The 16,422-nt window shown below is 41.7% G+C and overlaps 1 protein-coding gene across 2 annotated transcripts in view; it reads right to left on the reverse strand.

Moving 5' to 3' along the window:
- Nucleotides 1-16,422, reverse strand: part of DMXL2 (Dmx like 2) — a 135,431-nt gene that overhangs the window by 92,923 nt on the left and 26,086 nt on the right. For both annotated transcript variants that reach the window (XM_056135412.1, XM_056135411.1), the window contains exons 2-3: nucleotides 6,203-6,328; nucleotides 4,284-4,355 (exon numbers count right to left, since the gene is read on the reverse strand). In XM_056135412.1, the coding sequence (XP_055991387.1) occupies nucleotides 4,284-4,355; nucleotides 6,203-6,328 (198 nt within the window). The remainder of the gene's footprint in view (nucleotides 1-4,283; nucleotides 4,356-6,202; nucleotides 6,329-16,422) is intronic.

The raw sequence follows: 16,422 nt of genomic DNA on the forward strand, positions 1-16,422 counted from the left end.
AGTGACCCTGAGCATAAAATCTAGTGTTAGCCCTGAGCACTGTTGGGTGTGCCCCCCCCAAAAAAAATAAAACGATAAAGAATAAAGTACACTGCACCTCCCCAAGGGCAAGAAGTATACCCAACTCATGAAAATTTCTCTAGTGGCCCAACAGCCAATGCACAGGCGCTGCCAGTTTGTTCAGGAAGTTTCAAGTACAAGTTTCAGACACATTGTGTAAAATGAAGCCACTGCACGTCCTCAAAAAGTCAACACACTGGAGCAATGTGATATATGCAATCCACAAACCTGAGCTATATTTATTTGAATAATGGTCATCCTTTTCTCACTAATGTCATATGAACACTCAGAAACAATCTTTTAAAGTCTAGGATCTTTGACATGACAGTACCTAAGTAGGAAAACATACATAAAAAGGAATTCTTAGATATAGTTGTTGAAATCTATCCTTGCAGTATATCTTGTATAAAACGTCCTTTTAGCAATGCATAGTACAACACAAAGCTGTATTAATATTCGCAAATGGTACATTTACTGCTTGGTAAGTAACAATAATCTAACACACAGGAATTCCTTCTCAGCTGACAATACTTTAAAAATATTTAACAAGGGGCCAGGGAGGGATCAAAGAGATAACTCAGTGGGCTGAGCACATGCTCTGCATGCTGAAGGCCTGGGTTCAATTCCCAGTATCGCATGGTCCCCCAAGCACCACCAGGAGTGATCTCCAAGCACAGAGCTAGAAGTAGCCTCCGAGCATCACCAGGTGTGGTCCTAAACAACAAAATTTTTTAAAGGAAAAACAAGGACCATTGTGATAATGGAAAAGCTGGGGCACATACAGAGACCAGGTTTGATCCATGGCCCTACATGGCACCCCTTGTCCTATCAGGAGTAGGCCCTAAAAACCATCAGGGCGGTTCAAACCATATATATATATATATATATATATATATATATATATATATATAGTTTGTATATATTGTGTATATATATGTATATATACACACACATATATATACTTAACAGTAATTTATTCAAGATTTCATGACTATCTGAAGGTAAGTAAGTAAAGTAAAGGCCCTCCCGTTGATCATCGATTTGCTCGAGTGGGCCCAGTAACGTCTCCATTGGAGACTTTGTTGTTACTGTGTTTGGCATATCGAATATGTCATGGGGAGCTTGCCAGGCTCTGCCGTGCGGGCGAGATACTCTCGGTAGCTTGCCGGGCTCTCCGAGAGGGGCAGAGGAATCGAACTCGGGTCGGCCATGCTGGCTGCGTGCAAGGCAAACGCCCTACCGCTGTGCTATCGCTCCAGCTATCTGAAGGTAAAATTTAGAAATATAATTGTAAAACTTGAAGTTTTCTATCTAAAAGAAGTTTATATTTTGTAATCAATAAAGATGCTAGTTTTCAAATCCTACTATTCCTAACCAAATAATCAGTCATGGTAATATTTAGAACCTTGGTCAACAGGTATATTTTCAAGCAATAATCAAATCATTCCAGACGGTCCTTCTCTTAGTGTTTTTAATGGTATGAAACAGCTGGGTAGTAGAAATTTTGTCATAAGACCTGGAATCTGAAACTTTAAATGTGCTCTTGGTCACTGGTTTTAAGTTGCCAGTTCACAGAAATTTCCAGTTATTCTTCTAAAGAGTTAAAGCCAGAGCCAGAGAAATAGAACAGCAGGTAGAGTGGCAGATACAAGTTAAATCCTCATTATCTCATATGGTGCCCTGAGCATCATCAGGTGTGGTCCAAAAAGAAATCAAAAAAGAAATAAAAAAAAGTTAATACTATATACATGATATATGCCTGAACCATGCATGCAGTGGTTACAAAAACATTTTACAAAGAGGCAGAAAATTTCTGCATACTGGCACCAATCTATGGACCATGCATTAAAAACCACTGTTCTAGGTGACTCTGAAGCACTCCAACATTTGATATCTACTTAATAAAACTCTCAAAGGATAAAAATCTTTTGCTTTCTGAAGGTTTTTTTTTTTTTGAGGGGGGAGGGTCTTGGTTTGGTTTTTGGTTTCTGTGCTACACACAAATGCTGTGTTCAGAGCATACTCCTCTGTGTTCAGGGATCACTCCTGGTGGTGATCAAGGGACCATATGTGGGGTCGAGGATCAAATTTCTAGGTTGACTGTGTTCAAGGCCAAGTGCCTGAGCCATGTATCATCTCTGCTATCCATGACTATAATTCAACATTTTGGGGAAGATGGGGTACATGGGAAATCAAATACATATATAATAAAGAAAAAAAACACCAAAAGCACTTTGTTTTGCTAGATTTAAATGAAGAATTTTGGGGGAGGACTGTGGGAGGACATCGCATCCACCATGTTCAGAGCTTATTCCTGGCTCTGCACTCAGGCGTCACTCATGGCAGGGCTCAGGGGACTATATGGGATGATTAAACCCCACCAGCCACATGCAAGGCAAGCACCCCACTCACTGTACGTCCTCTCCAGCACCAAGAAAGATTTTTTTTAATACTGGTACATGCACTCGTAGTATTCAAATTTCACATTGCCAGTTTGAGTGATGATGGGCATTCTAGAATGCATGAAGTAATTTTTAAGGTGGGTAATAATGAATTCTAATGGTTCTCAATGTGATCTGCTATAGTACTTGGTTGGTGACTGAGATTACCTAAGTTCCTAACTCCTTATTTCAAAAAATATTTAGGAGTACCTACCAGGGTCCAGATACGAAACAAAGTAAAAAGAGGAAACAAATCTTCCCCGTTTTTATGGTGGCAGGAAGTCTACCTACGTATTTAGATTTTAAAGAGTAGTAACCAATCAATCAATCAATCAATCAATACTATCTTGATAAAGGTTTAAAAAGTAGTTTTGAATGGGGGGGACAAAAAATAGAGAGACAAGAGGACTAGAAATAAAGGTGGCAGAAGTAGCACTTTTTTTGTTTCTTTTGTTTTTATTATATAATCAAACTCAGTGCCTCAGATGTGCAGAAGTATGTGTTTCAGCACTGAACTACATGGGGCTGGGGTGGGGTGGGGGGAGGGAGAAAAACAGTAGCAATATTTAAAGGAGGGATCATGTGGATTTTACTGAGATGGTATTACAGTATTACTGCGCAAAATCACAGAATCTGTGAGAGCTGGGTCTATGACCAATTGGAGGGAAAGAAGAAAAGCAGTTTCAGACAAGAAAACCATCAATGTGAAAGACCCTGCCAGAAAACTTCTGCTTGAAGAAAATTAAGTGCTAACAACCTAGAGCCACAGTCAGCACTAGTAGGAGGTGAGATCAAAGAGGTGACAATAGGTGCTGAAGGAAAGGAAGGTGGCATCTTTTATTTATTTTTTGGTTGGGGGGGGGGGCCACACCTGGCAGTGCTCTGGCTCTGCATGAAGGAATCACTCCTGAGATCTCAGAGGACCATAGGAGATGACAGGGATAGAACCTAGGTCTGCCGCATGGAAGGTAAGCATCCAAATTGCTGAACTATCTCTGGCCCCAGTGGCATCTTTTTAATCAGAGAAATATGGAGCAGTTGTGACTCTTATTTATTATTTATTTACATATTAGTTGTGAGGTCACACCCAGCAATGCTTGGGGGCTAGTCTTGGCTCTGTACAAAGCGGTCACTCCTGGTGGTACTCAGAGAAACAAAAGTAGTTCCAGTGATCAACTCATGTCTGCCTCATGCAAGACTTCAGCACTGAAACCCCTGTACAATCTTTCTGGACCCATTTTCAGAGGCTTTTATTGTTTTTTTTTTGTGTGTGTGGGGGATCCACTCAGCAGTGTTCAGACTTACTCCTGGCTCTGAGCTCAGGAATCACTCCTGGAGAGCTGGGGAGACCATATGAGATGCCAGGGATCAAACCCAGGCTGAACACATGCCAGGCAAGTGTCTTACCTGCTGTACTATCATTCTGGCCCCCAATTACAGGATTTTAATGAGAAGTATTATTATTGACTCTGTTGTAAATGAAGATTACGGGGTAGGAGATAGAAAACACGTATCAGACAGAGACCACTCTAGTAACATAGGCAAGAAATAACAGTAGCTCAACTAGATAGATCTCCATTAACTAAGGAAGTCTCAATTAGAAATATTCTAAGCAATTCCTAAAAGCCTTATGAATTTTACTTTCAGCATCTATAAAAAGCCCTTACCACAAAGGACCAGGTCAACTTCATAATAATATTCCATTCCACCATCAGCACTGCTGTCAAGTGGTTTCTCGAGTAAACAATTCTTAAAAGTTCTCCACTACTGTTAAATACTTACACAATTTCTCTTATGAGAGTTTATGCCCAAGGGCTCAAAAATACAAACAGCATTACCATATGAAGCTGCAATCTAAAAAATAAAAATGAAGCATTAATATTTAGGAAAAGATCAATACATTTTAATATTAATACATAAACTAATTACATATATTAAAATATAAAAAAGAGTAGCCATGGTTTAGTCCATCCCACAAATAAAACTGGAAAAAGTATTATACTTAAGAATTTCAAACCAGGGGCTGGAGCCATAGCCCAGCGGGTAGGGCATTTGCCTTGCATACTGCTGACCCGGGTTCGATTCCCAGAATCCCATATGGTCCCTGAGCACCACCAGGAGTGATTACCGAGCGTATGAGCCAGGAGTAACCCCTGTGCATCACTGGGTGTGACCCAAAAAGCAGGAAAAAAAAAGAATTTCAAACCAGGGGGCCAGAGAGATAGTACAGTGGGAGAGGTAGTATAGCAGGTCGGGCATTTGCATTGCACATGGCCAACCCAGATTCGATCTTGGCATCTCATATGGTCCCCCAAGTACTACTAGGAAAAATCCCTAAATGCAGAGCCAGGAGTAACCCCCGAGCATCACCAGGTGTGACCCCAAAAGCCAAAAAATATAATAATAATAAAGAAAGAATTTCAAACCAAGGACCAAAGTGATAGTACAGCAGGTAGAGCACTTTCTAGAATACTGAGGTGCTTAAGTTGTTGCTGGAAAAAGTCTTGTTTTTATATTCTTACAGAGCCTTCAACTATGCTACACAATATTAGTTTACTACATTGGTAGAATACATAATAAAAATGTTAATATTTTACATGTAATAAAAATATTATATTTGAATTATTATGTGTGTGTTTGTGTGTGTGTGTGTGTGTGTGTGTGTGTGTGTGTGTAGTGGCAGGAAGTTTTGGTGATACTAGTGCTAAGGGTTCACTTCTGGTTCTAGGTTCAGCTGTCACTCCTGGAGGTGCTCCAGGACCAGGCAGTGACAAGGATTGAGTGAGGGTCACTTGCACACAAGGCAAGCAACTTCACCCAATGTACTCCTTCTCTGGCCCTGTCTTAAAATTTTAAGAAGTACACATGAAGTCTGAATTATTTCCCAAAAAGATCCTATTCAAAGAGTGAATGAACTTTTAAGGTGCTTCACTCCACAGAAACTTTATAAGTAACTGTCACGCAAATATGTCACTCTGACAACTTGCTACATGTCTTTATAAAATTTTTTATCATTTTTGGTAGTAAAGAATATCAGGTGAGAAGATGAAAAGTCTACACTTTTTATATCGCACAGGATAGTGAGACCTACAGATCTATGCAGACAGTATGCATCTGTAGAACATATAAATATCACTTTATTGGGGCTGGAGCGATAGTACAGCGGGTAGGGCATTTGCCTTGCATGTGGCCAACCCAGGTTCAATTTCCAGCATCCCATATAGTCCCCTGAGCACCGCCAAGAGTAATTCCTGAGTGGATGAGCCAGGAGTAACCCTTGTGCAACTCCGGATGTGAACCAAAAAAAAAAAAAGCAAAAATAATAACAATAATAAATGTTACTTAATCAACTTAATGGAAACTTAAAATTTGCAATTTACCTGTTACCCACTTCAGTCAATAGACATCTGAGCAAGGTGTTAAAGAAATTCATGGCAAATACCTGTCTATTTTTTGTTCTTGTTGTTCTTTTTGGGTCAAGCCTGGCAATGCTCAGGGGTTACTCCTGGCTTTGCATTCAGGAATCACTCCTGGCGGTGCTCAGGGGACCGAACTTGGGTCGGCCACGTGCAAGGCAAAATGCCCTACCCACTGTACTATCACTCCAGCCCCCAGCAAAGACCTCTCTAGAAAGATATCAATTTTATGGCACTGTTCAATAGATTTGAAGATGGTGTTTAATAGAGAAGCTGAATCCTTACCCTTCCATGTTGGTGTGAACACTCCACACAGCTGACTTGGATGTTTCCATGCTTAGCACCAGGAATGATCTGTACACATTCAAAGTCACTGGCCAAAATAACAATGTCACAGCCTGATCCATATGCCTAAAAAGAAAAGCACAATCTTAGATCTTGTTGCCTATTATAAAGCAGACTGACAGATTTTATGATAGTCAATACAATAATATGGAACACATCAATTTCCAAATGAGAATATTAAAGAAGAAAATAGAATGAAATACAACTCCGTGAATTATCATTAAACAACTGTGAATCGGAAAAGCCTTCTTGTGGTTTCAACACTAAAATCTCTGTTCCTACAGGTCACAAGAGTGTCTCTCAGAGCTAGAGAGTTGGCTCACAGGGCTAGTCTTGCCCAAGTTCAATCTCAGTACCTCTAAGTCCACAAAGCACCACCAGAAATGATCCTGGAGCATCTTCCAGGAGTATTCTGCTAGAGCATCACTGAGTATGGCCCGACAACAACCCCCCCCCCTAAAAAAAACCATTTTACCTCAAAAATTCACTATAGGGGGCCGGAGCTATAGTATAGCAATAGGGCATTTGCCTTGTACTTGGCCAACCCAGGTTCAATCCTTGTGATTCCATATGGTCCCCTGAGCACCACCAGGAATAATTCCTGAGTGCAGAGCCAGGAGTAACCCCTGAGCATCGCTGGGTGTGACCCAAAAAAGAAAAAAAAATTCACTATAGTCTTATAGTAAAACCTCAGGAATAAAACTCCATCTGAAAGTTGTAAGACACTGATGACTGCAAATGTCTGCGCCCAGGCTTAAAACAGGTGCGAGAAAGTTCCACAGAGAAATCAGATACATTTTCCAACACACTTGCACGTGGCTTAAGGAACTAGTTAAAAAGACATGAACACCCAAGATGAAATTACATGCGCTAAGACAAAGAATAAATTAAGCCCACTGACTACCCACGTGAAATCATCATACAGGCTGTCTGTCCTCGTCCCCCAAATCTATCAAACATAATGGGGAAAGCATATCAACGTGGTCTCATTTAAAAAGAAAAAAATAGGGGCCAGATACCATGGTGAATAGGGCACGTGCCTGCATACTGCAGACCTAAGTTCAACCTCTGGCTCCCCAAATGGTCCCCTGAACCCTGCCAGGAGTGATTCCTGAGTGCAGAGGCGGGAAGAAGCCTTGTTCACCGCTGGGTGTGGCCCAGGAACAAAACAAAACAAAACAAAAAGTAAGGTTAAATAAAAAATAAACTGAATTATACAAAACAGAGGGTAACTATAACTATGGGTCCGGAAAATGAACTGCAACAAAAAATAAGTTCCTGGAAAATTCCTTCCTTCAGCCTAACTATGAGTAAAACCACATATTTCACATAGTTGCTACACTTCTGAGCATACACTAGTTCTGCTTTGCAACTCTGTGAATTTTATGAAGACATAAGGGGCATAGAGAGTAGGGACATTATCATTGTTCTTCAAAACCTGACTTTACTTAAATATTAAAGGCAATCGAAATCATTCTCAGAACTAGAAAGATATTATAGTGGTGAAGGTGCTGACCTTCCATATAGCTGACCTTCATACAATCTCCAGCACCCCATATGGACCTCAAGCCCCCCAGAAGTGATCCCTGAGTACAGAGCCAGAAGTAAGCCCTGAGCACAGCTGGATGAGACTCCAAAAACAATCTTCAAAATAAACATCTCGTTAAAAAAATTGTTTTTATGAGGTGGTATTTTCCCCCACAATTTCCATATCCTCAAACCATAAGGTCATGTTCTAGAAAATACAGCTATCCAGCAGGCAGGTTTGACAGGTGATGGCATCTAAGTCTCTGACCTACGCCTTAAGAAGATCCAACTATAGCTGCTCCTGAAAGAGGGAAATGGAGGTAAGGATCTGATAGACAAACTTGTTTCAGATGCTTTTAACACATCCAATACTGCAAAAACTAAACCATCTTCAATTCACGTGTATATAAATACAGAAACGCCCACCAAAGAAAAAAGCAAAGACAGAAGGGAAATCATGCATTCAGGAAAGCTAAATTGAAAGAGGATAATGTGTACAGGCAGACGAAATGTCCCCTAATACTGTGCTCATCTTTAAAATCATATCATTTATGGCACAGAGAGCACCACCAGGATCACTTCTGAGAATGAAGTCAGGAGTAAAACCCTCTAGGTGTGGTCCAAACCTCTCCCAAAAAATCAAAACTAAACACTGGAGTGATAGAACACCAGGCCGAGCACTTCCCTTGCATGCAGCCAACCCAGGTTCAATGACAAGCACCCTAAATGGTGCAAAGCCCTTCCAGCAGTGACAATAACAATAAGCATTAATAAAATATTATTTAAATGTCAATGGATTGAACTTCTGAATCAAAAGATACAGAGTAGCAGGTTGGATCATAAAATAAAATCCAGGCCCAGAGCACTAGTACAGCACTACAGCACTGGAGCACTGTCCTCCCGATGTTCATCAATTTGCTCACGCAGGCACCAGTAACATCTCCATTGTGAGACTTGTTACGGTTTTGGGCATATCAGGTATGTCACGGGAAGCTTTCCAGGCTTTGCTGTGCGGGCAGGATACTCTCTATAGCATGCCAGACTCTCCGAGAAGGGCAGAGGAATCCAACCCAGGTCGGCCACATGAAAGGCAAACACCCTACCCGCAATGCTATCACTCAAGTCCAATAGTACGGGCATTTGCCTAGCGCATGGCCAACCCAGGGATGACCCAAGTTCGATCCCCAGCATCCTATATGGTCCCCCAAGAATTGCCCGGAGTAACTGCTGAGTGAAAAACCAGGAGTGAGACCAGAGCAATAGGACAGTGGGGAGAGCATTTGCGTTACACACAGTCAACCCAGGTTTGATCCCCAGCATCCCAAATGGTCCCCTGAGTACCGCTAGGAATAATTCCCGAGTGCAAAGTCAGGAGTAACCCCTGAGCATTGCAGGGTGTGATCCAAAAAAGAAAATAACAAAGAAAAAAAAACCAGCAGTAACCCCTGAGCATCTCTGGGTGTGGCAAAAAAAAAAAAGGCCTAAATAAATAGTAGTGTAGCACTGTCCTCCCAATGTTCCTCTATTTGCTCAAGCAGGCCCAGTAACATGTCCATTGCAAGACTTGTTGTTACTATGTTTGGCATATCGAATACATCACGGGGAGCTTGCCAGGCTTTGCCGTGTGGGTGAGCTACTTTCAATAGCTTGCTGGGCTCTCCGAGAGGGGCGGAGGAATCGAACATGGGTAGGCCACGTGCTAGTACAGCGGGCAGGATGTCTGCCTTGCATGCAGCCGACCAGGCCAACCTGAGTTCAATTCCTCCACCCTCTCAGAGAACCCAGCAAGCTACCGAGAGTATGGCAAGCTACCCGTGATGTATTCGATATGCCAAACACAGTAACAACAAGTCTCGCAGTGGACACGTTACTGGGTCCGCTTGAGAAAATCGATGAACAATGGCCTAAATTAATTAATTAATTAATTAAATTCAACCTACTGCTGCTTATAAGACACACTTGAACTCTCATGATAAACACAAGCTCAGAGTAAAAGGCTGGAAGATAATCACGCAGACTAACATGAGACTGAAAAAAGCAGGGACAGCCACACTTGTACCGGACCAAATGGCATTCAAGCTAAAGAACACAGGAAGAGATAGGGCCAGGCATTAGATGCTGGCCAATGATCGACAGGCAAGAGGATGTAACTCCTACAGCATGCATGCACCAAATGAAGGAGCAGCAAAGTTTATCCAACACCTGCTCCTGGAACTGAAGAGCAATACTGATGGCAACACAACAGCAGTGGGAGACTCTAACAACCCACTCCCATCACTGGACAGATGAATCGGACAGAACACCGATGAGGAACCAAAGCCCTAAATGAGGAAGTGGAAGACGGATGAAAAGACATGAAGAGCCCAAAACAGTGCAGCAGGTAAGGCACTGACTTAGCACGCATCCCACAGACACCGCATCTGGTCTCCTGAGCTTCACCAGAAGTGATCCCTGAGCACAGAGCCAAGAAAAGCCCTGCGCAAAGTCAGGGGTGCCCCTTCCCCGCCCCCAAAAAAAGGTACATCAGTGGTGTAGAGGTGAGTTATGTGTACATAGCTAAAGCACACCAACACTGTAAGGAGGAGACCCAAACTACAAGAACCAGACTGAGAACAGGATGTGGGGGCGGAGGGAACCTGGGAACATTGGTGGAGGGAAGTTCACACTGGTGGTGGACGGGATTAGTGTTAGAATATTGTATGCCTGAAACTCTATTATGAACAACTTCGTAAATTATGGTGTCTTAGTAGCTTTTTTTCAAGTGGCCAAAGCAATAGAACAGCATGTAATGTGCTTTACTTGCACACAGTTGACCCAAGTTTGATCCCTGAGTCCGACTAGGAGTGATCCCTGAGCGCAGAGCCAAGAGTAAGCCTGAGCTCAGCTGGGCATGGTCCCCACTGCCCCCAAAAAAATTTTCAAGTAACAAACATGTACAGAACCCTCCATCTACTAACGCCAAATACTCAATCATATCCAGTGGGAGACCACATGCTGGGGCACAATTCAAGTGTCCATAAAGTCATGAAACTAGACATCCTATCAAGCATCTTCTCAGAGCAGTGAAGAGAAGGTAAGATTCACTATGAAGTCAGGGAAAGCTGAAACACTTGGAAACCGAACATATTGTTCAGTTCACTGAACAACTGACGGAAATCAAAGAAGAAATGAAAACATTCCTCAAGACAGAATAAAGACACAAGCTATCAGAATCTATGGAACACAGCAAAAGTAGGACTAAGGGCATTCATGCCACCCTCACAGCCAACTTTTAAAGGCTTGTCCTGGGCCCCCTCACGCAAGAGACAAAATCTGCTATAAAACCCAGGTATTCAGGACCAGTGACTGAAAAAACCATGCCTCGTAGTGGGCCACCCCTGCCCATCTCCCAGCCCCTCTGGGAACCTGCCTGTCACACTCATGATCTGCCTCCAGGTGCCATTTAAATGCATCAATGGCCATGATCCAGAGACTCACAAATGAGCAGCTCAATGCAGGGATAGCTCTGGGCTCCAATTATTTAGATTTTTACATTCCCAGGAATGCGCAGCCACAAAAGCAGCTGCAAGAGCAGCCATGGGGCATGTCAGTTTTTTGTTTTTTGTTGTTGGTTTTTTTTTTTTTTTGCTTTTTTGTTGAAACACTGTGAGATGGTCCCTTACACATCTTATTCTATTCATAACAGGCAATAGAGAATAAATTATTTAGCATCTGCCTGTGGGGCAGGCTTGGGAAACTTCAAAATAATGGTAATGGGAAGGTGTAATGGTGGTGGGACTGGTTTGAAATACTGAATGTAATCAATTATTGTGAACAACTTTATGAAAATAAAATTTAAAAATTTAAAAAAGAAAGAGCATTCACAGCATTACAGATTCACATCAAAAAGGAAAAAAAAGCAAAGAAAAGCTCATGTAAGTAACCTATGCACACAACTTGAGAGAGTGCCAAAGGATGAATGAATCCTAGAGTAAGCAAAAGGAAGGAAATAATAATTAGGGCAGAAAACAATGGTATGGCGATCAAGAAAGTAATACTAAGGGTAAAAATAAAACCAGGAGCTTATTTTTCTAAAGAATCAATATAACCAACAAACCCTCCACTAGATTCTTGGGGAAATAAAAGAGAGAAACTTAATAAATTGGACCAGCAATGAAAGAGTCTGACAGATTAGGATCGATGTCTCTAAAACATAAGAATCATAAGAGGTTACTAAAGACAACTTTAGGCCTCTAAGCTGGAGAACCCAGAAGAAATAGATGAATTTTTAGTCAAGGGCAGTGGAGGTTCTTAGATACTTGGGTATGTAGCAAAGGTACAGTAACTTTATGCATCAAAACCATAGACATGGGGTCAGAGAAATAACTCAAAGGACTGAGCACATGCTTTGAACACTTTGAAACCCAGGAAGCCTGGGTTTTATCCCCAACACTGCCTGAATCCCCAAGAATCATTGGGAGTGACCCTGAGCACCACTGGGTATGGCCTCCCAAATTCTTAATGTCATAAACATTAACATTATTGTAATCATGACAGAGCCTTGGAGATAGCTCCACTAGCTATACCACATCTTTTGCATGCAGGTGCTCTGGATTCAATTGCTGGTACCACGTGGTCTCATGAGCACCACTAGGAGCAACCCCTGAGCACTGCCAGGTGTATCCCAAATACAAAAAAAATTAATCCTACCCTAAAGAGCATTTCCTGTTTCCTCTGCCATTCTCAGGAATGCAGATTGATGGAATGGAAGAGACTTCATTTTAAAATCACACACACACACACACACACACACACACACACACACACGACACACACAGTCTTCAATTTTAGTTCTGCTGTAATATATAATCTTAAGCCAGATACTAAATCTCACTGAGTACTTCCTTGCGGTAATATTAAACAAGTATTACTCTTAGGAAAACGGTGAAAATTAAAATATAAACCTATTTGCATAGTGTTTAGTATGTAAACACTCAGAAAACAAAACAATACACTATGAGGAAACCTGGGTGGCTAGAATACACCACAAGATGTGCCCAATGAGACTCACAGAGAGAATACCCCATGAAGTATCAATGGCAAACTTCCTTAGCCATAAAACACTAACAGAAGACAACAGATGGACCAGAGGAATGTTCTACCACTACTTCTCCAATCCGCAACGAGCCTGAAAGACATCACTAATACATGATAATTCAAGTTCATAATTTCTCCATGATGACAGATATTAAGTGCAAGACATTCAAACTCCAATCTTTGCCATTCTTTTGTTTGGTTTTGGTTTTGTTTGGGGGTCACGCCTGGAAATGCTCAGGAGTTACTCTTGGCTCTGCACTCAGGAATCACTCCTGGTCATGCTCAGGGGACCATATGGGATATCAGGGATCAAACCTGGGTCAGCCACGTGCAAGGCAAGTGCCCTACCCACCGTACTATCACTCTAGCCCCTGATCCTTGCCAGTCTTGCACTCTTTTCTCATACATTACATGACAAAGAGACAGAAATAGTCCAAGTAAGCAGTAACACTCTTGCTTCTCTAAAATGGACCATCCCGAAGCAAGAACTACTATAGACAGGCTCTTCCTTCCCTCTGCACTGAAAGCGATTTTCCTTCTACCCAACAACATATCCATAGTTGCCTGATCTTTTGAAAAGACATGTACCCCTACATGGAAAGTATCATGTTAAGCGAAATGACTCAGAAAGAAAGGGATAGACATAGAAAGATTGCATTCATCTGGGGAACATAAAGTAACAAAATATGAGACTAGCACCCAAGAATGACCGAGATTAGTACCAGGAATCTTACTCCATGGCTTGGAGGCCAGCCACACATGCTAGGGGAAAAGAGAGCTCAGATAGAGAAGGGAACACCAAATAAAGGGTGTTGGGAGGATCCTCCCAGGATGGGAGAAGCATGCTGAAAGTAGACTATAGACCAAATATGATTGCCACCCATTGCCTCTTTTGCAAACCACAACAGCCATAGGAGAGAGAGAACAAAAGGCAGGGTAGGATGGGGGAGAACACAGAGGCAGGGTAGGATGGGGGGAATGGGGGGTGGGAGGGATAGTGGGATCCGTGGTGGTGGGAAATGGGCACTGGTGGAGGGATGGGTATTTGATCATTGTATAATTGAAACCCAAACACAAAAATTTGTTAAGTCTACAACTGTACCTCATGGTGTCTCGCTAATAAAAATTAAAATTAAAAATTGAATTGAATTGAATTGATTCCCTCCCGTTGATCGTCGATTTGCTCGAGCGGGCCCAGTAACGTCTCCATTGGAGACTTTGTTGTTACTGTGTTTGGCATATCGAATACTCTCGGTAGCTTGCCGGGCTCTCCGAGAGGGGCGGAGGAATTGAACTCGGGTCGGCCATGTTGGCCGCTTGTAAGGCGAATGCCCTACCCGCTGTGCTATCACTCCAGCCCAAAATTAAAAAAATAAATAAAAAATAAAAATCAAACAAAAATGTAAAAAGAAAAAAGACATGTACCCTATCCCAAAGCTCTAAGAAAATCTTGGAAGTTTTCTGATTTTGCAATCATTCTCAAACCCAGTTGCATCAAATTCACTGAAGGGGTCGGGAATGTGGCTGGGTGGCATAGCATACATATGAATTTGATCCCCACACCACCAAGAAAGAAAAAAAGTCACAGGAGAAGTTGCTAAATGTACAGATTACTCAATTCTACCCTAGACTTACTATATCAGAATCTTCAATTATTTGGGGGGAAAAAATTGGCAGGCCTGAGGGAGATTATAGGAAGCGGGCACTTACCTTGAATGCAGCTATAGCCACTAAGCCCCTGGTTAAAATTCCCAGCACCATCTCTGGTTCCCACTGAGCACCACCAGGAGTCACTCCTGAACACAGAGCAGCCCCTCAACTGCCTGCCAGGTATGGCCCAAATACCACCACTCCCCCCCATTACCAAAAACTGACAAGATCTATCAAATGTTCTAATATAAGATTCTCTTTGATGGAACAGATCCCCACTTTGTCCAATAGGCATACTTACAAAACCTTGCCAAAATACATATAAAGAATATCCACTGACCCATTACGTGTGGTAGCAAAATCTGAAAATAAACCTGTAAGCAGGAGAGTGGCTGAGTTACTGAATATTCATCCACTGAGCCACTACGACGCATATACTAAAATATTAGAGATTAGTAGTCTGAAAAGGTCTTAGATGCCTTATCAAAACAGTAATTCCCATTAACAACTGATTTCCTGTGGCACCTTACTCAGGCAAGGCTTCCCACTTAACATGTAATCCATGACGTGGTTACAATGGAATCCCCAAAATAACTGCACAACAGCCTGCAGAAGTACAAGGGAAGAATATTAATAATTCTTGACCCTTTTCTACAGAGTCTAAATAAAGCACAGATAAGCCAAGTGTGAAAGACTCTATCGGAACTGAATCACATGCATCTGTAAGTGAAGGCTCTCGAGACCACAATGATTTTTGTAAATGGGTCTTTAATGTCTGTCTGTTCTCACTACACTGACTGGTACCTTGGAGTGAGGACCACATCCTTGCTTACCACTATAGTGACAGGTGAGCACATGGAAGCCTCAAACAACATGTGGGACAAAGAGATTACTCAAAATCTTCCCATGTAGTTTTTGGCTCCAGAAGTCTAAGTACTTGGTCAGGGAACACAGGGGTATAGAAGCTCACTAATTTCACCAGTTCATGAGAGTAGCTCTACAAAGAAAGAATTTTCCAGTTCATATCCTGGATATAAAGTTCTCCCAGGAAGGAATCTGCCAAACCGTCCCTCAAGCATTTCCCATTTAACCCTGGGTTCCTATTGAAAAGGAAAAGAATAAATTATTCATGAAAAAATTAATGATTTACCATTTAAGACGTGGCTGTGTGTAGTCTTTATGAAAATTACATTTTCACGAGCTCCCTTTTAAAGAAACTGAGACTGTAAGGAAGTAACACTCTGCCCAAATTTATAGGGATTAATTTTTGCTTCCCAATAAAGCTACTGCTTTTTCTAGTCAATCCCATCTCTAATCCATTAAGATGTCTCAAAGACTGATTGAGAAAAAATAGCCACCCTTAATTTGGACAAGAAATCCTTAACCAAATCCTTAATCAAAAACCTGCTAGCTATAAACCTTTCCTAAAATATACGTTTTTAGCTGAAAATACATTAAACATAAATAGATTGTGCTATGCAAAAAAAAATTCTGCATCTTATTTTCTACTCCCGACAATATATCTTAAAGATTTCCCTAATAATGCAAAAGAAATTACCTCATTCTTCTTAATGATTTCAAAATACTTCATTCTGGAGCTTTATCATAATTAATTGAGTTAGGCTGTTTCCAGTCTTTCATGATTATAATAGATATGTCTGCCTGTGCTCAAATATACCCACAGGATAAGTTTTAAGAAATTATTTGCCGGGTCGGTGCCGAAGATAAGTACTGCAAATTGCCCTCCAAAGAGATCCTACTCCAAGGTATATAAGAGCCCCTGCTTTGGGGGTAGCAGAGACGGTACAGCCAGGAGAGTCGGGGGCAGTTCATGCTTTCCTTATATGTGGCTGACCCAGGTTTGATTGCTGGAGCCCCATACAGTTCCCCAGCACCACCAGGAGTAA

Source organism: Sorex fumeus, unplaced genomic scaffold, assembly GCF_029834395.1.
Source record: "Sorex fumeus unplaced genomic scaffold, SorFum_2.1 ptg000111l, whole genome shotgun sequence".
Lineage (NCBI taxonomy): Eukaryota > Metazoa > Chordata > Mammalia > Eulipotyphla > Soricidae > Sorex > Sorex fumeus.